Consider the following 20783-nt stretch of genomic DNA (forward strand, 5'->3'; position numbering starts at 1 on the left):
TGGGGCTTGGGAACTGGTGGAAATGCTCTCTGATTGCTTCTGTTTTTCCAGTAAAATAGGATGATCTTGTTAGATGATCAGCTGAGAGTGAAGTTTGGGGAAGAGGTGGTATATGTTTGGAGAAGGAGAGGGTGACCTTCCAGCCAGCCTAAGGCCACTTGGGACACACCTGTCGTGTTTATTGACTCGCTGTGATAAGCGAGACTGCACACTGGCGGGACTTGTGTGTCTCCATCAAGGGACAGAGAATCATCTGAGGGCACCAGGGTGGGTGTCCTTCGTGGCGTCTCTGACCTGGCCTGGTTCAGGAAACTGGGAATGGGAAGTGCCATGAGTGCTGATGGGGAGCAGGGGGTCAGAGGAGCAGAGGTGTGGGAATAGGTGCTGGAGTGGGGAGAGACCGGAGCTTTGCCAGTGGGGGCCTGGGCTGAGCAGGGCTTGGAGCATGTGGTGGAGAGTCTTATAGCGGGTGAGGCTCAAGGCCCAGTGTGTGCTTAGGGAAGGGGGCTGCAGAGTGAGTAAGGGACCCATGGGTGTATTACAGGGGTAGGATGTCAAGGAAGTTCCAAGACAAGCTAATAGGGGTTACTCCTGGAGAGAGGCCCAGTGTGCGCTAATGGAGGGTAGGGTGGTAGAGGCACCAGGATGTGTGCTAATAGGCCTCTGAGGCTTTGTGTGTGGTGATGAGAGTGGTATGGTGTTAACGCTGTGTGTGTGTCTGTGGGGGCCTGAGGGGTAGGAGAAAACAGGGCGCTTATGGAGGGGAGGTGGTTGAAAGACTCGAGTGCTCTGCCGTGGAGGGTGTGTGCATGTCCTAATAAAGGTCTGGGTAGTCGGAGCCTAGTGCATGCTAATGGGGCAGAGCTGGAAGGACCTCATGGGGGGATCTGGTGGAAGGAGGATGGTGGGAGCCCTGTGCTAGCGGGGTGAAGATTGTGGATCTGTGTGGGGCACGGGGTGGTGGTATGGGAAGGGTCTTGGTGCTGTCAGAGGCCCAGTGCACTAAGGGTCAAGGTGCTGTGAGGTGCGCATGTATCCCTGACCACAGAGACACTTTAGGAAGGGGCAGCTGGATGATTTAAGGCATTCCAGAGGCTGCTACTGTGGGTTTAGAGTCATAGAGGCACTGAAGTGGTATGCCATTGTTGGGAGAGTCAGCAGTGTGAGGTCTGGAGTATGCTCAGGGGTGCCAGAACAGTGTGAACTTGTGTGCTTGTGTCTGTAGGGTACTGGAGTGTGTTGAGGTTCCAGGGAATACTGATGAAGGGGGGTGAGTAGAGCTGTGGAGGGGATGAAAATAAATTTAAAAGGCCAGGCGTGGTGACTCATGCCTGTAATGCCAGCAGTTTGGGAGGCTGAGGCAGGAGGATTGCTTAAGGCTAGGAGTTCAAGGCCAGCCTACGCAAAATCATGAGACCCAGTCTCTACAAAACAAAAACAAAAAACAAAAATTAGCTGGATGTGGTGGTGCGCACCTGTAGTCCCACTTAGGAAGCAGCAGTGAGAGGCTTGCTTGAGTTTGAGGCTGCACTGAGCTGTGATTGCACCACTGCACTCCAGCCTGAGTGACAGAGTCAGATCCTATCTCTTAAAAAAAAAAAAAAAAGGAAGAAAATTGGCCAGTTGCAGTGGCTGACACCTGTAATCCCAGCACTTTGGGAGGCCGGGGGGGGGGAATCACAAGGTCAGGAGTTTGACCAGCCTGGTCAAATATGGTGAAATGCCGTGTCTACTAAAAATACAAAAATTAGCCTAGTGTGGTAGCAGGCACCTGTAATCCCAGCTACTCAGGAGGCTAAGGCAGGAGAATCACTTGAACCCAGGAGGTGGAGGTTGCAGTGGGCCAGGATCGTACCACTGCACTCCAGCCTGGGCGACAAGAACGGGACTCTGTCTCCCCTAAAAAAAAAAGAAGAAAAGAAAATCATAGAATTTTGGAGATGAGTGAAGTTTAGGCAAATGTAAATGAAGTAGTGTTTTGATGGGCTGAAAGCCGTGTAGACTGAGTGTAAAGGGCTCAGGATCTAGTCTGGACTGCAAAGTGGTCCTCTTTCCTTGGAGACTACCAGGTTAACATAAACATGCAGGATTGTTTCCAGAAACCCCTTATCTGAAGCTCTGCCTTGTGTGGAAATTGAGATTGCTTGTCTGTGTCAGAGTGACTTTGATCCTCCAGGAAAGAGTGGGATGTTTTATTCCAACTGATAAGACTTCAAACTGCAGAATTTCGGGTAGTCTGTGATTGTACAGAACCAAATTTCTAAATAGTAAGAAAGGAGTCTCCATCCAAAGGGGGTTTTTGACACTTTATGGCTGCAGCGTGCTCTTAAGAGAAATGCCGTTTCCTGTGAACTTTGTGGTTTCATTGATTTCTTGTCCCAGCTCTGTGAATGGGAGTGGATTTTTTTTTTTTGAGATGGAGTCTTGCTCTGTTGCCAGGCTGGAGTGCAATGGCACAATCTCGGCTCACCGCAACCTCTGCCTCCTAAGCAATTCTGCCTCAGCCTCCCAAGTAGCTGGGACTACAGGCGCACCCCACCACACCCAGCTAATTTTTGTATTTTTAGTAGAGATGGTGTTTCACCATGTTGAACAGGATGGTCTCAATCTCTTGACCTCGTGATCCATTCGCCTTGGCCTCCCAAAGTGCTGGGATTAAAGGCATGAGCCACCGCGCCCGGCCAGGGAGTGGATTTTGTTTTCTTAAGGAGGAGGTAGGAACGAGCTTCCTGTCCTGGGTTTTTCATGTCTGGCTCCTCTCAGGCCTCTGGTCTCAGTGTGAAGGTTACCTTCTCAGAGAGGTCTCCTGGGATGCTTCCTCCGGGTGCTGCTCTCTGTCCTGAACCCTTATCACAGGATGATGATAAACCTTTTTGTTTACTTGTTTATTGTCTGTCTTCCCCACTAGACTTTCCCCTAAGCTCCAGCAGGATGAGAACCAGGCAGGCATAATTCACTCGTGTGTCTCCAGCGCGCAGTGCAGGGCTGGGCACATAGAAGCTGCTCAGGACATGTTGTGTGAATGAGCAGCTGGAAGTCAGTGATGGAGGTGAAGGGAGCAGACTGGGACGGAGAGGCTGGTGAGGCAGCACAGAGCTTCCCCATGGCACTGCTCTGTCCTGGGGCTTGAGAGGACAGCTGGACTTGAGGCAGGAGAAGGGCCCCTGGGGAACGTGGGCCGTTTGGACTATGGCGATTGGTCTGGGTACAGAGCTACAGTTTCTGTTTACACACGTCCTGTTTGGTACTTTGCGGCAGGGTATTTCCAGGCTGGTCCCTGGGCGCCAGCCAGAGCATGGACTGACCAAGTAACTGGATGGAGACCTGAACTGGAGGAGATGCGTGTTGGAGGTAACCTGCATGTCACAACTGTCTCTGGCCCATTTCTGTCCCAGTACCCTGGCATTCCATTGCTGTTCAGCTGGCTCCCACTGGCATGGCCACATCCACTGTTAAAGTCTCCATACACTTCCATTCTGCTTGCGTAAATCACTTCTGCCATCCAGGGTCCTATTTCAGGCCTGTCTGCTCCCAGGCCCCTCCACCGTGGCCTTGAACGGCTCCAGCGGTAGAGCCCACACCTTATTGGTGGTCACTTATCGCTGGTGTCACCTCTGAGTGGTCATCTCTCTCATCTCACTACTGTTATTCTAGCTCGTGCACTTGTCAGCTCCTGTCCCTGGTCATAAACCAGGACCTCCTAACTGGTCTCCCAGCCTCAGTCTTTTATCCCAAATGTAACTTCCATAACTGCTGAAGAGCAGCTTTTGCTTCTTGAAACTGTTCAGGGGATTCTGAGTACCTCCCAGGGAACAGGACAGCTGATTAGCTGGGTTCAAGAGACTTTCAACCTCCCAGCCTCCACCTGCTACCCTAAGCAGGTTGTCCTTTGTCCACCCTCTGTCCTCATCCCACCAGCTAATACATTTTGCTTTCATTTTACTGAATATTCACGAGCATCTATTCAATGCATGCTACTGTGAGTTGGACAGTTAGACACGAACACCTCCCGCTTAATGTAATCTAATCTAGAGGAACCCACATTGTAATAAAAAGTAATGATTATGGGAAAAGCTAACATTGGGCATTTGGGGTAAGCTTGGTGTTCGATACCTGCTTTAGTCCTCATGGTAATGTTGTGGCTTACAGGACCCTTGAATAGAAGAGGCATCAGAATACATTCTCGAAAATGAAAGCTGACTGTAACGACTTCTTGTTTCATTGTGTATTTTAGGAAATTACAGAGGCCGTCAACATGGAAAAGCAGCCCCAGAACAGCAGGAGAGGCCTCGCTCCCCGAGAGGTACCCCCAGCCATTGGGCTGCTGCTGGTCATGGCCCTGATGAACACTTTGCTCTACCTCTGCCTCGACCGCTTCTTCATTGCCCCTCGGCAGTCCCTGGTGGACCCCAGACACTGTCCCTATGGTCACTTCAGGATAGGACAGATGAAAAACTGTTCACCTTGGCTGTCCTGCGAGGAGCTGAGAACAGAAGTGAGACAGCTGAAGCGTGTCGGGGAAGGAGCGGTGAAGAGAGTGAGTCTGGGTTCATTTCTGATCGCTGTCATCATGTTATTTCACTTAACACAGGGTCCTCCAGCTCCATCCATGCTGGCACAAATTACGGAATTTCATCCTTCTTTACTGCTGAAGTGTACTCCATTGAGTACGTGCACCACATTTTCTTGTCCATTCATCTGTTGATGGACGTTTTGGTTGATTCTGTTTCTTGGTAATTGTGAATAGTGCTGCAGTAGGCATAGGGTTCATCCTTTGGGGACACAGTGTGGCATCGAGTGTTAGGAGCCCTGTTGGCTCTAAGTGTCTATCCTTCCTTGAGCTCAGTAACCGCATATCTGGCACTTTATCTTTTTTTTTTTTTTTTTTTTTTTTGAGATGGAGTCTCACTCTGTCACCCAGGCTGGAGTGCAGTGGAACCATCTTGGCTCACTGCAACTTCTACCTCCCAGGTTCAAGTGATTCTTGTGACTCAGCCTCCCAAGTAGTTGGGACTATAGGTGTGTGCCACCATGCCTGGCTAATTTTTGTATTTTTAGTAGAGGCGGGGTTTCACCATGTTGGCCTGACTGGTCTTGAATTCCTGACCTCAAGTGATCTGCCTGCCTCAGCCTCCCGATGGAACTTTATCTTAATAAGTGATCTAAGGCAGGAAAAAGGCCAAATGCATAAAGGAGTGCTATAGTGATAGAAAACTAGAAACGGCACTTTTAGAATAGTTCATTAAATGATGGCCCATTTACTTGGCGGAATATTCTTCAACCATCGTGTAGTTAGGAACCCCAGGAGGCATCACGAAGAAAACCTTGTGATAATAAGTGAAGAAAATAAGATACAAAACTGTATAATGGACTTTTCAACTGTGAAATTGTATATATATGTAGATAAATAGAGGCCAGGCGTGGTGGCTCATACATGTAATCCCAGCATTTTGGGAGGTGGAGATGGGTGGATCACTTGAGCCTAGGAATTCCAGACCAGCCTGGGCAACATGGCAAAACCCGTCTCTACAAAAATTAGCCTGGCATAGTGGCACGTGCTACTTGGGAAGCTGAGGTGGCAGAATCTCTTGAGCCCGAGGAGCTTGGGGCTGCAGTGAGCCATGATCTTGTCACTGCATTTCCGCCTGGGTGACAGAGCAAGACCCTATCTCCAAAGAAAAAAAAGAAAAATATGAAAATGATAGAAATTGTGCTAGGGTGAAAGGGGGATTATGGAGAACTTTTTCCCCCTGTTTTTCGAACTCTCTGATGGTATTATACTGATTTTGAAAACATTTTTAATTGGCACATATTAATGATACGTATTTGAGGGATACATAGTGATGGTTCCATACCTATATACCATGTATAGTGATCGGATCAGGGCATATCTATCATCTCAAACATTTGTCGCTCATTTCAGTCGGGAACATTCAATAACCTCACTTCTAGCTATTTGAAAGTGTATATAATATATTGTTAATTTGAAAGTGTACAATATGTTGTTAATTATAGTCATCCTGTGATGCTATAAAACACCAGAACGTGCTTCTCCTCTCTAGCTGTAGTGTTGTGTCCTTTAACAAATCTCTCCCTATCCTTGCCTTTGCTCCACCCGTCCCAGCCTCTAGAAAGCTCTGTTCTGCTTTTTACTTCTTTGGGTAAACTTTTTTAAACTTCTGCATATGAATGAGAACTTGTAGTGTCTAACTTTTTGTTCCTAGTTTATTTCATGTAACATAATGTCCTCTGGTTCTATTCATGTTGCCATGAAGGACAGATTTCCTTATTTTTTATGGCTGAATAGTATTCCATTTTGTATATACATCACATTTTCTTTATTCATCTGCTGAAGGACACTCAGGTTGAGTTCATATCTTGGCTATTGTGAATAGTGCTGCAATAAACATGGGGGTACACATATCTCTTCAATATATTGATTTCCTTTCCTTTGGATATATATATCCAGTAGTGGAATTGCTGGATCAAATACATTAGTTCTATTTGTAACTTTTTTTTTTTTAATTGCATTTTAGGTTTTGGGGTACATGTGAAGAACATGCAAGATTGTTGCATAGGTACACACATGGCAGTATGATTTGCTGCCTTCCTCCCCATCACCTATATCTGGCATTTCTCCCCATGCTATCTCTCCCCAACTCCCCACCCACCGCTGTCCCTCCCCTATTTCCCCCAAGAGACCCAAGTGTGTGATGCTCCCCTCCCTGTGACCATATGTTCTCATTGTTCAACACCCACCTATGAGTGAGAACATGCGGTGTTTGATTTTCTGTTCTTGTGTCAGTTTGCTGAGAATGATGGTTTGCAGGTTCATCCATGTCCCTACAAAGGACACAAACTCATCATTTTTGATGGCTGCATAATATTCCATGGTGTATACGTGCCACATTTTCCCTGTCCAGTCTATCATCGATGGGCATTTGGGTTGGTTCCAGGTCTTTGCTATTGTAAACAGTGCTGCAGTGAACATTTGTGTGCATGTGTCCTTATAGTAGAACGATTTATAATCCTTTGGATATATACTCAGAGATTGCTGGGTCAAATGGAATTTCTATTTCTAGGTCCTTGAGGAATCACCACACTGTCTTCCACAGTGGTTGAACTAATTTACACTCCCACCAACAGTGTAAAAGTGTTCCTATTTCTCCACATCCTCTCCAGCATCTGTTGTCTCCAGAATTTTTTTTTTTTTTTTTTTGAGACGGAGTTTCGCTCTTGTTACCCAGGCTGGAGTGCAATGGCACGATCTCGGCTCACTGCAACCTCCGCCTCCTGGGTTCAGGCAATTCTCCTGCCTCAGCCTCCTGAGTAGCTGGGATTACAGGCACGCGCCACCATGCCCAGCTAATTTTTTGTATTTTTAGTAGAGTTGGGGTTTCACCATGTTGACCAGGATGGTCTCAATCTCTTGACCTCGTGATCCACCCGCCTCGGCCTCCCAAAGTGCTAGGATTACAGGCGTGAGCCACTGCGCCCGGCCCTTTTTTTTTTTTTTTAATTTATTTTACTTTTGGTGCATAGTATATCTGGCATTTCTCCCCACGTTATCCCTCCCCACCCCCGCCGTTGTCTCTCCCCTACCCCCTCAACTGTTCCCTGTGTGTGATGCTCCTCTCCCTGAATCCACGTGTTCTCGTTGTTCAACACCCACCTATGAGTGAGAACATACGGTGCTTGGCTTTCTGTTCTTATGACAGTTTGCTGAGAATGATGGTTTCCAGATTCATCCAAGATCCTACAAAGGACACGAACTCATCGTTTTTGATGGCTGCGTAGTATTCCATGGTGTATATGTACCACATTTTCTTTGTCCAGTCTATCATTGATGGGCATTTGGGTTGGTTCCAGGTCTTTGCTATTGTATACAGGGCTGCAGTGAACATATGTGTGCATGTGTCTTTACAGTAGAACGGTTTATAGTTCTTTGGGTATATACCCAATAGTGGGATTGCTGAGTCAAATGGAATTTCTATTTCTAGATCCTTGAGAAATCGCCACACTGTCTTCCACAATGGTTGAACTAATTTACACTCCCACCAACTGTGTAAGAGCGTTCCTGTTTCTCCACATCCTCTCCAGCATCTGTTGTCTCCAGATTTTTTAATGATCGCCATTCTAACTGGCGTGAGATGGTATCTCAATGTAGTTTTGATTTGCATTTCTCTAATGGCCAGTGATGATGAGCATTTTTTCATGTTTGTTGGCCTCATGTATGTCTTCTTTTGTAAAGTGTCTGTTCATATCCTTTGCCCACTTTTGAATGGGCTTGTTTGTTTTTTTCTTGTAAATATGTTTTAGTTCTTTGTATTTTCTAGATATCAGCCCTTTGTCAGATGGGTAGACGGTAAAAATTTTTTCCCATTCTGTTGGTTGCCGATTCACTCGATTGACTGTTTCTTTTGCCATGCAGAAGCTGTGGAGTTTGATTAGATCTCATTTGTTTATTTTGGCTTTTGTTGCCAATGCTTTTGGTGTTTTGGTCATGAAGTCCTTGCCTACGCCTATGTCCTGAATGGATTTGCCTAGATTTTCTTCTAGGGTTTTTATGATGTTAGGTCTTATGTTTAAGTCTTTAATCCATCTGGAGTTAATTTTAGTGTAAGGTGTCAGGAAGGGGTCCAGTTTCTGCTTTCTGCACATGGCTAGCCAGTTTTCCCAACACCATTTATTAAACAGGGACTCCTTTCCCTATTGCTTGTTTTTATCAGGTTTGTCAAAGATCGGATGGTTGTAGATGTGTGGTGTTGCCTCCGAGGCCTCTGTTCTGTTCCATTGGTCTGTATCTCAGTTTTGGTACCAGTACCATGCTGTTTTGATTACTGTAGGCTTGTAGTATAGTTTGAAGTCCAGTAGTGTGATGCCTCCCGCTTTATTCTTTTTGCTTAGAGTTGAGTTGGCTCTGCGGGCTCTCTTTTGGTTCCATATGAAGTTTAAGGTGATTTTTTTCCAGTTCTGTGAAGAGGGTCATTGGTAGCTTGATGGGGATAGCGTTGAATCTGTAAATTACTTTGGGCAGTATGGCCATTTTCACGATATTGATTCTTCCTAACCATGAACATGGAATGTTTCTCCATCTGTTTGTGTCCTCTCATTTCGTTGAGCAGTGGTTTGTAGTTCTCCTTGAAGAGGTCCTTTACGTTCCTTGTTAGTTGTATTCCTAGGTATTTTATTCTCTTTGTAGCAATTGTGAATGGCAGTTCGTTCTTGATGTGGCTCTCTTAAGTCTGTTATTGGTGTATAGGAATGCTTGTGATTTTTGCACATTGATTTTGTATCCTGAGACTTCGCTGAACTTGCTTATCAGTTTCAGGAGATTTGGGGCTGAGGTGATAGGGTCTTCTAGATACACAATCAAGTCGTCTGCAAATAGAGACAATTTGACTTCCTCCTTTCCTATTTGAATACCCGTTATTTCTTTTTCTTGCCTGATTGCTCTTGCTAGAATTTCTAGTACTATATTGAATAGGAGTGGTGAGAGAGGGCATCCTTGTCTAGTGCCTGATTTCAAAGGGAATGCTTCCAGTTTTTGCCCATTCAGTATGATATTGGCTGTTAGTTTGTCGTAAATAGCTTTTATTATTTTGAGATACATTCTGTGAATACCTAGTTTATTGAGGGTTTTTAGCATAAAGGCCTTGAATTTTGTCAAAGGCCTTCTCTGTATGAATTGAGATAATCATGTGGTTTTTGTCTTTGGTTCTGTTTATGTGGTGGATTACGTTTATAGACTTGTGTATGTTGAACCAGCCTTGCATCCCCGGGATGAATCCTAGTTGATCATGGTGGATAAGCTTTTTGATGTGCTGTTACATTCAGTTTGCCAGTATTTTATTGAAGATTTTTGCATCTATGTTCATGGATATTGGCCTGAAGTTTTCTTTTCTTGCTGAGTCTCTGCCGGGTTTTGGTATCAGGATGATGTTGGTCTCATAAAATGATTTGGGAAGGATTCCCTCTTTTTGGATTGTTTGGAATAGTTTCAGAAGGAATGGTACCAGTTCCTCTTTGTATGTCTGGTAGAATTCAGCTGTGAACCCATCTGGACCTGGGCTTTTCTTTTGTGGTAGGCTCTTAATTGCTGCCTCAGCTTCAGCCCTTGTTATTGGTCTATTCAGGGTTTCGACCTCTTCCTGGTTTAGGCTTGGGAGGGTGCAAGTGTCCAGGAATTTATCCATTTCTTCCAGATTTTCTAGTTTATGTGCATAGAGATGTTTGTATTAATCTCTGATGATGGTTTGTGTTTCTGTGGAATCTGTGGTGATATCCCCTTTATCGTTTTTTATTGCATCTATTTGATTCTTCTTTCTTTTCTTTTTTATTAATCTGGCTAGTGGTGTGTCTATTTTGTTGATCTTTTCGAAAAACCAGCTCCTGGATTTATTGATTTTTTGAAGGGTTTTTTTGTGTCTCTATCTCCTTCAGTTCTGCTCTGATCTTAGTTATTTCTTGTCTTCTGCTAGCTTTTGAGTTTTTTTGGTCTTGCTCCTCTAGCTCTTTCAATTTTGACGATAGGGTGTCAATTTTAGATCTCTCCTTACTTCTCATGTGGGCATTTATTGATTTTCTTCTCTATATATTTTCCTCTAGACACTGCTTTAAATGTGTCCCAGAGAATTTGGTACATTGTGTCTTCATTCTCGTTGATTTCGAAGAACACCTTTATTTCTGCCTTCATTTCATTGTTTATCCGGTCAGCATTCAAGAGCCAGTTGTTCAGTTTCCATGAAGCTGTGTGGTTCTGGGTTGGTTTCTGAATTCTGAGTTCTAACTTGATTGCACTATGGTCTGAGAAACTGTTTGTTATTATTTCTGTTCTTTTGCTTTTGCTGAGGAGTAATTTACTTCCAATTATGTGGTCAGTTTTAGAGTAGGTGCGATGTGGTGCTGAGAAGAATGTATATTCTCTGGATTTGAGGTGGAGAGTTCTGTAAATGTCTATTAGGTTTGCTTGGTCCAGATCTGAGTTCAAGTCCTGGATATCCTTGTTAATTTTCTGTCTCGTTGATCTGTGTAATATTGACAGTGGGGTATTAAAGTCTCCCACTATTATTGTGTGGGAGTCAAAGTCTCTTTGTAAGTCATTAAGAATTTGCCTTATATATCTGGGTTCTCCTGTATTGGGTGCGTATATGTTTAGGATCGTTAGCTCTTCTTGTTGCATTGATCCTTTTACCATTATGTAATATCCTTCTTTGTCTCTTTTGATCTTTGTTAGTTTAAAGTCTTATTTTATCAGAGACGAGAATTGCAACTCCTGCTTTTTTTTACTCTCCATTTGCTTGGTAAATCTTCCTTCATCCCTTTATTTTGAGCCTCTGTGTATCCTTGCATGTGAGATGGGTTTCCTGGATACAGCACACTGATGAGTTTTGGCTTTTTATCCAATTTGCCAGTCTGTGTCTTTTGATTGGGGCATTTAGCCCGTTTACATTTAGGGTTAATATTGTTATGTGTGAATTTGATCCTGCCATTTTGATGCTAGCTGGCTGTTTTGCCCGTTAGTTGATGCAGTTTCTTCATTGTGTTGATGCTCATTACCATTTGGTATGTTTTTGGAGTGGCTGGTACTGGTTGTTCCTTTCTATGTTTAGTGCCTCTTTCAGGAGCTCTTGTAAAGCAGGCCTGGTAGTGATGAAATGTCTGAGTACTTGCTTGTTCGCAAAGGATTTTATTTTTCCTTCACTTATGAAGCTTAGTTTGGCTGGATATGAAATTCTGGGTTGAAAGTTCTTTTCTTTTAGGATGTTGAATATTGGCCCCCACTCTCTTCTGGCTTGTAGGGTTTCTGCTGAGAGATCTGCTGTGAGTCTGATGGGCTTCCCTTTGTGCGTAACCCGATCTTTCTCTCTGGCTGCCCTTAGCATTTTCTCCTTCATTTCAACCCTGGTGAATCTGACGATTATGTGCCTTGGGGTTGCTCTTCTTGAGGAATATCTTTGTGGTGTTCTCTGTATTTCCTGGACTTGAATATTGGCCTGCCTTGGTAGTTTGGAGAAGTTTTCCTGGATAATATCCTGAAGAGTATTTTCCAGCTTGGATTCATTCTCTCTGTCACATTCAGGTACACCTATCAAACGTAGATTAGGTCTTTTCACATAGTCCCATATTTCTTGTTGACTTTGTTCATTCCTTTTTACCCTGTTTTCTCTAATCTTGCCTTCTCGTTTTATTTCATTGAGTTGATCTTCGACCTCTGATATCCATTCTTCTGCTTGGTCAATTCGGCTGTTGAAACTTTTGTATGCTTTGCGAAGTTCTCGTGTTGTGTTTTTCAGTTCCATCAATTCATTTATATTCCTCTCTCAGATGTTTATTCTTGTTAGCATTTTGTCAAATATTTTTTCAACATTCTTAGTTTCTTTGCATTGGGTTAGAACATATTGTTTTAGCTCACAGAAGTTTCTTATTACCCACCTTCTGAAGCCTGATTCTGTCAATTCATCACCCTCATTCTCCATCCAGCCTTGTTCCCTTGCTGGTGAGGAGTTGTGATCCCTTGTAGGAGGAGAGGCATTCTGGTTTCGTGTGTTCTCATCCTTTTTGTGCTGGTTTCTTCCCATCTTTGTGGATTTATCCACCTGTCATCTTTGTAGTCATTGACTTTCAGATTGGGTCTCTGAGTGGACGTACAGTTTGTTGATGATGAAGTTATTTCTTTCTGTTTCTTAGTTTTCCTTCTATCAGTCAGGCCCCTCTGCCGTAGGACTGCTGAGGTCCACTCCAGGCCCTGTTGCCTGGGGATCACCTGCAGCGGCTGCAGAACAGTAAGGGTTGCTGCCAGTTTCTTCTGCTTTCTTTGTCCCTGAGGGATACTCGCCAGATGTCAGTCTGAGCTCTCCTTTATGTGGTGACTCTTCGGACATATGGGCATCAGGGAGCTGCTTGACGGGACAGTATGTCCTTTATAGGAGCTCAAGTGCTGAGCTGTAAGCTCCATTGTTCATTCAGAGCTGCTGTGTAGGTACATTTAAGTCTGCTGCAGCAGAACTCATAACCCCCCCCCTTTTTTTTCCCAGGTGCTCTGTCCTGGGGAGTTAGGGCTTTATTTATGAGTTTCTGTTGTGCTGCTGCCTTTTCTCAGGGCTGCCCTGCCTAGCGAGGAGGCAGCCTAGTCACTGTCTGCCTGTAGAGGCTTTGCCGAGCGGCCATGTGAACTTCCCTGCAGTCCTGTTTATACGAGTGTAGTTAGAACTGCCTCGGCAATGGCGTCCCACCTCTATAATGCCGGACTCTCTCTGTAATGGCGGGCTGCCTCGGTAATGGCAAACTACCTCCGTAGTGGTGGACTGCCTCGGTAATGGCGGATGCCCCTCCCCCACAGAGCTGGCCCCTCCTGGGTTCAGCTGTGTTTGCTGTGAAACTCTCAATGCAGAGCATTTCTGATTGCTGTTTTTTTGTGGGGGTGGGAGCAGCCGAGCCTTGATCACCTGGCTCACTGCCTCAGAGCCTTTTTTTTTTTGTCTCCCAGGTTTTCCAGTTGCCTGTTGAAAAGGCACCGGGATCTGTGTGATTTCCCATGCAGCGACCCACTGTGCCAGCTGAGACAGCCACGCTGAGATTCGTGGTGCTTTTTTGCCCGGGAATCTCCTGGCCTGGAGATTCAGTCCCCTTTTCTCTCAGTTAAATGGGTGACTCTGTCTTCCCTGAGGTCCAATCGCCAGCTAAAATGGTGCCCGGACCTGTGTATTTTGTATGGAGAGCCGCTGTGCCGGGGCACCGAGCAAAACAGCTGCTCCAGCCGAAACAGCCACGTCGGCCAAAACAGCCACGCTGGCGTCCCGTGGGGCTCCTCCGCCTGGGAATCTCCTGGTGTGTGGGCAATAAATATCCGTCTGGAAATGCGTCGTCCACTCACCCTCCACACTTTCTCTGGGAGCTGCAATCCTGAGCTGCTCCTAATCGGCCATCTTGGATCCGTCCCTAAAGCAATCTTTTAACCCTTTATCTAAAGTTAGGCAAGAAACCCACTTTCCCATGCGTTCTCATAATGTTTTACCAAAAATACATTTTACTTCCCTTACATACCTTGCGTGTAGAACTGTTTTTTCAGTAGTCTCAAATACACGTTACACTGTTAACTCTTAGCAACTTTTACTTTTGGTGGAGAGCCTGGTTCATAAGCAATTTCAATTATGTAGTAGGTGTGGCGCCTAGGACACAAGAAGGTCTTTTTCCAATGTAGCTAGGGGATGTGGCTAACTCCACATGTCTTGGGCCTTAGCTAGCTATAAAACAGGCAAGGTGTACAGTAAGAGTCATAGTGGCATTTTAGGAAGCATTTAGGAGGCCCAACAACCTTTCAATTATACAGCATTTCTTGCATAAATTTCCTTTCATGAATCCGTTCACGACTTACACAGACCATTTCGACATGCTTGGGCTTTCTGACTTTTCCTAAACATTCCTTTTTAAACCAGTCATTTTTCTTTAGGACAAGATTTTATCATATACGATATTTTCTTATATAAAATTTCCTGGCCAGGCATGGTGGCTCATGCCTGTAATCCCAGCACTTTGGGAGACTGAGGTGGATACATCACCTGAGGTCAGGAGGTTAAGACCAGCCTCGCCAACATGGTAAAACCCTCTCTCTACTAGAAATACAAAAATTAGCTGGGTGTGGCGGTGGGCATCTGTAGTCCCAGCTACTCGGGAGGCCGAGGCAGGAGAATCGCCTGAAGCTGGAGGTTGCAGTGAGCTGAGATTGCGCCATTAGACTCCAGCCTGTGGAACGAGGGTGAAGGTCTGTCTCAAAAAAAAATTTCTTTATAACCTTTTTTGCATAGCTAGGGGCCGTGGTTAATTCCATGTGTCCCAAGGCCTTATCTAGAATCTAATGGCTTCAAGATAAGTAAATAGAACAATTTTCAAAAGTCAAAGAAACAGTGTATGACCTTAAAGCATTTAGCAAACCTAATATCTGACCCAATTTAGACCAAATGTCTAAATTTTGAAGACATTTTAATTTTAGCAATAGTCTTTAAAACTGTCTTTATTTCTGAAAAGTTAATAAAGTCATGTGAATTAAAAAGCCTTAGTTTTAATTTTTCTGACTAAGTATTTGATTTAAGGGCTCATTTTTCTTTAAGCCAGTTAATTAGAGCTCTTTTGTGTAAGCATCACACACAATACATATAATTACACAGACAGAGGATCCTATAGTTGTAAGGGTTTTCATTTGCCAGTTTTTAAGTTTCTCTTTAAAGCCTGCAGTTTTTATGGCTTACTAAGCAGACACAGCTGGAAGGCAAAACTGATCTCCAGAAATTAAGGGTCTTATTTTTATACCAGATCCTGGATCCCAAAAATAAGGAATCAGCTTATCCCCAAAAGTACATTTACTGTCTAGTTATTACATACCAAAGCTGTCTCCTAATGAAAAATAATTTCTGACACTCCCAAAAGAAGAAAAAAACAAAAAGAAAAAAATCAGGTGACATAATGTAAAACTGAACAGAACCTTAGATTTTGAGAGAGATCTATCTGCTGTTAGAAATTCTTAGGTTCTCTCTTGTGAGCATCAAGGAGGGCAAGAAGGCAAAATGGAGAAATAATTGTCGACTGAGAAGAGAAACAAACGAACAAAAACATGTTTAAAAAACATCCAGGATACAAGAAGAGAAAAAAATATACAGCCTTTTAAAATATATATGTAGGTTGGATATTCATTTTTAATGAAGTTGATTTTAACCATATAGCTCTTAATTTTTTTCTTTTTAAGTCTCTATTATCAGACTCTAGCCAGGAGAGAGAATCAATATTTCTGGCTTCTGAACTTTAGCACAGGCAACATCTCATGAGATTAGTAAGTTTTAAATAAGGTAATGACTTAAATGTGGACACATAAGATGCCCCAAAGAGATGGTAAGCAGTTTCCTTTTTTTTCTTTTACAAGATTTATAATTTCCCCAAAGGTAGTTTAGAGAAAGGAAAGTTTAAGACAGGAAATCAAAAGCTGTCTGTGGCAGGAAAGGAATTAATAAATGGCAAAAAGTTACACAAATGAAAAACCAGAAAGGACTCATTTTCTAAGCCAAGAATTAAATCTGAGCCACCACTGCAGGAAGACAAAGCCTTGGCTACTGAGCTACGACACTGAGTGAGTTCTGTTTTCTCAGAGGGACCCTCGAGGAGTTAATTTGAGCTTGCAAAGGCTTTTAACTGCTTAAGATAATTGTTAGGGCTATGACATGAATCCCTAAATTGCTGTCTTCTGCATGGTGGAGACCAAGAGAAAATATCCCCACATGGTTACAAAGCTAAGCTCTCAAGGACATAAAACAAAGAAACTTTATCTGGTATTGGTTTCAGGGACCCCCAGCAAAGTCTGTAACTGACCAGCCTGCAGGCTGGCTTGAAAAGCAGGCTTACAGGGGTCCTAAGCCCATGTTTTGTCCTGTGATACCCCTCTATTGTAGAACAACACAGAAAGACAAATTTTTAACACAAAGTACCCCAGATTTGCTGCAGCCTAAGACTAGTCTCACAAATCCTTTTATTATTAATTAAACCTTTGCAGAGGAGACAGTGATGTTTACTGTTTGTATGTGCACAGGCATAAACACACAATCTGCAGAGAGAGAGAGAGAGAGGGAGAGCAAGCGTGAGAGACTTGGCTGGTAAATTCTCCTTTATGACGGCATAGTAGGTTTCCAGGTTCCCTTGAATGGAGTGGCTTTTGATGACCCTGCTCATGTGCCATAGCTGTGGTTGTGGGGGGCCAAGTCACTTTACAAAAGAAAATCACCCTTTTCCATTTTATGGAGCCATAGGCAAGATTCTTAATTTTGTAAGATGCTGCCCAGCAGGCTGCATGGGGAACTGAATTAACATTTTTCATCACAGCTGAGGCAAAAGACACGTAACAAAACAGACTCTAGTTACTGTGTGTAGCACCCAATATCGACCTGGCAAGGCTTAAACTTTCTTCTGTTGGTTCCTGTTGTCTTTTAATCCACTCACAGTGGGGAGAGATAACCTCCTAGCAGGGACTCAATGGGCAGTCTTTAGGCAGGATGGAAGAGCAGACAGTCACTCTGAGTTAGGCTTGCTGGACGTCCATCAGTAATTCCTTCAGGGTCCCCCTCCACACATAAACACACACACACACCACACACACACACAAACAGAAGGCCTTCAAGACACAGATTCCAGACCTAGTCGCAAACCAAGCATATTCCTCCAAACAAGTCCCCTATTCTTTGTCCATTTACATACCCCATAATGGACTACAGACAGATGCCCTGTAATGGGGCTGCAGACAGACACATCGCAATCAGATTACACACAGATACCCCACAAGGCTACCAAGAGACAGCAGCACCTTGAGAGAGGCCAACAAATCAGGAGAAGGAAGGGGCTGTTGGCAGCAGCTGGAATACTCACCGAATCAGACACCTTGCAGTGGGGCTACAGACATCCTGTGATAGGGCTATGGTTATGGGACATTTCCCCAGGACAATTTCTTCATTGTAATTAAATCCATGCACACTGGGTCAGCAGTGCCAGAGGTCAGAGATGGTGCCAGAGTTAGTCCCCAGTTCAAGATCCGTCGCCAGAGCGGGGCTAGCTAACCACAGGTATGAGTCTGTAATCACTTTGAGCAATATAATCATTTTAACCATATTAATTTTTCCAGTTCATGAGTGTGGGATGTCTTTCCACTTTTTTGTATCTTCTTCAGTTTCTTTCATTGGCATTTTACAGTTTTCTTTGTAGAGACTTTTTACTTCCTTTTTTGAATTTATTCCTAGTGTGAACCTAACATATCTGAAACAAATCTCAGGCAATTTGGAAAGTTTGTCAAGGTTTAGGATGTACAGTCTCAGGAGGTCCTGATGGCATGTGCTCAAGGTGGTTGGGGTATAGCTTACTTTTATACATTTTAGGGAGACATTAATCAATATATATAAGATGTACAGTGGTTCAGACCAGTAAGGCGAGCTAACTCTGAGTTGGGGGTAGGGGAATGGGGGTGGGATGGGAGGTTGGGTGGGGTTGAGCGGGTTGGGAGGGGTGGGCTTCTAGGTCTTAAGTAGATAAGAGACAAAAGTTTGCATTCTTTTGAATCTGTGATCAGTCTTTCACTGAATACACAATTTAGTCTGGCTCAGTTGATCTGCATTTTTACATAAACAATAGGGCAGAGGAAGCAATCAGTTACGCATTTGTCTCAGGTGAGCAGAGATAAAACTTCTGTTCTGCATCTGTGAAGGTAAGCTATTAGTTTACATTGCCATGGTGAAATTCAACGTAATTGTTTTAGGGTACAGATCTTGAGGCCCACAAGTAATTTTCATGTGGGCAAATTGTGGGGGAGGTATGTAGCTTTTTATATTTTTAGCTACCTTGTTTAGGAATACAATGTGAGGCAGGTTTCCTTGATGTAGTTCCCAGCTTGACATTTCCTTTGGCTTAGTGCTTTTGGGGTTCTGAAATTCATTTTCCTTTCACACTACGTATTTTTTTGTAGTTATTATAAATAGGATTGTTTTCTTTATTTCTTTTTCAGTTAGTTTGTTATTCGTGTATAGAAATGTTACTGCTTTTTGTATGTTGATTTTTGTATCCTGCAACTCACTGAATTTACTATCAATTCTAAGAGTTTTTTGGTAGAGACGTTATTATTATTTTTTTTTTCTGTATCAGATCATGTCAACTGCAAACAGGAACAGTTTGACTTCTTCCTTACCAATTTGGATGCCCTTTCTTTCTTTCTCTTGCCTAATTGCTCTGGCTAGAAGTTCCAGTGCTGTGTTGAATGAGAATGGTGAGAGTTGGCATCCTTATTCCCTTCGTTAGGAAAAGCTGGAGCTTTTCCCTATTCAGTATGATGTTAGCTGTGGGTTTCTCATATGTGGCCTTTATTGGGTTAAGGTACGTTCCTTCTGTACCTAATTTGTTTAGGGTCTTTTATCATGAAGGGATGTTGAATTTTATCAAACGCTTTTTCTGCGTTTACTGAGATGTTTGTTTGGTGTTTGTCCTTCGTTCTCTTGATCTGTTACATTTCTTGATTTGTGTGCATTGAGCCATCCTCGCATCCCTGAGGTGAATCCCACTTGATTATGGCACATGTTCTTTTTTATGTGCTGTTGGAGTCAGTTCACTAGTATTTTGTTGAGGATTTTTGCATCTATATTCATGAGGAATACTGGTCTATAGTTTTCTTTTTTTGTTGTGTCTTTATCTGGTTTTGGTATCAGAGTTATGCTGGCCTTGTGGAATGAGTTTAGAAGAATTCCTTCCCTTCAATATTTTGAAATATTTTGAGAAGAGTTGGTATCAGTTCTTCATTAAAAATGCAGTGGAATTCAGCTGTGCAACCACCTAGTCCTGCACTTGGGTTTGCTGGGAGACTTTGTTACTGATTCCGCCTCATTACTCATTACGGGTCTTTTCAGGTCTTCTGGTTCTTCTGGGTAGTGTGTATGTGTCCAGGAATTTATCCATTTCCTCTGGGTTTTTGAGTTTGTTGATGTATAGTTGTTCATAATAGTCTCTAATGAGCCTTTGTATTTCTGTGGTGTCAGTTAAGTGATGAGTCCTTTTTTAAAAGTTTGTTTTTAAAAATGTTTTTGCTTGCAAAGGATAAGACCCCAGAGGAGTGAGTTCAGTTCTCAAATAGAAGCTTGAGGGGCCTTTGTCTCATTGGCAACCAGGGTGTGCTGCATTTTATGTGGTCGCTGTTTCTGTGGTAACTGAGGCTTCCTGGCATAACAAAGGGTGACTCTAGGAACAGAGACAGTGCCTTGTGAGGATGCATTGGAAAGTGGCAAAAGGCAGGGAGAGAATGGGAAATGTGTCCCTGGGGCTGCAGCTTGATAAATTGCTGGCTCTTATTTTCGGAGACTAAGATTCGGAGACTGGGACTCATGGCTGCCTCCTCTATGAATATGGAAAGGAGGCATCTTAAAGGAAAAGCCCGGGCTGGGCATGGTGGCTCACATGTGTAATCCCAGCACTTTGGGAGCCAAAGCGGGCGGATCACGAGGTCAGGAGATCGAGACCATCCTGGCCAACATGGTGAAACCCTGTCTCTACTGAAAATACAAAAAAATTAGCTGGACATGGTGGCGCACACCTGTAGTCCCAGCTACTTGGGAGGCTGAGGTAGGAGAATTGCTTGAACCCAGGAGGTGGAGATTGCAGTGAGCCGAGATAACGCCACTGTACTCCAGCCTGGGTGACAGGGCAAGATCCATCCGCCCCCAAAAACAACAACAACAGCAACAAAAAGGAAAAGCCCATCAGGAGAAGGGAGAGGAGTTTGTAGAAACAAGGTAAAGTTTTCTTTGTTTCTTGTAGGTGCTGTGGAGGCAGCAGTTATGAAACAGAGACCCTGCTGTCTTCATGAAAGATGCTTTTTAGTCGGGCAGTCAGAAAACAAAGGAAACTAAGAAGCAAATATGTGATACAGTGTGTTAGTGACGTGTGCGAAGAAGACAAAGCAGGGCAAGGACACCAGGGAAGGGACGTCAGTTGAGAGGAGGACGCACAGTTAGTTCAGTCTCTGAGTCGCCACTCGAGGGACTGCTCCCCTCATCCAGGCTGCTGCGGTTGCCCAGAAGCGTTTGGAGGTTCTTTGTCAGAATTGCTTTTCACCGTGGAGGGTATGTTTCTCAATAACTTTGGTGGTTGCAGATCACACCTGTTGCTTGAGGATAGATTTAATTTTAGGGAAACTTGACAAATCATGCCCATCCAGCTGTGGGATTTTATAATGTGGGTAATAAATTGGAGTAATGTAGTTTTATTAAAGT

At 43.8% G+C, this 20783-nt stretch overlaps 1 protein-coding gene across 4 annotated transcripts in view; it reads left to right on the forward strand.

The window, feature by feature from the left end:
* The window catches only part of POMK (protein O-mannose kinase), a 57970-nt gene that overhangs the window by 5917 nt on the left and 31270 nt on the right, over positions 1–20783 (forward strand). For all 4 annotated transcript variants that reach the window (XM_064370015.1, XM_012476070.2, XM_064370017.1 and 1 more), the window contains 2 exons: positions 3259–3351; positions 4235–4537. In XM_064370015.1, coding sequence (XP_064226085.1) covers positions 4256–4537 — 282 coding nt within the window. In that variant the 5' untranslated portion in view covers positions 3259–3351; positions 4235–4255. The remainder of the gene's footprint in view (positions 1–3258; positions 3352–4234; positions 4538–20783) is intronic.

This window comes from Aotus nancymaae, unplaced genomic scaffold (genome assembly GCF_030222135.1).
Source record: "Aotus nancymaae isolate 86718 unplaced genomic scaffold, 86718_ANA_hifiasm-v0.15.2.pri h1tg000097l, whole genome shotgun sequence".
NCBI lineage: Eukaryota > Metazoa > Chordata > Mammalia > Primates > Aotidae > Aotus > Aotus nancymaae.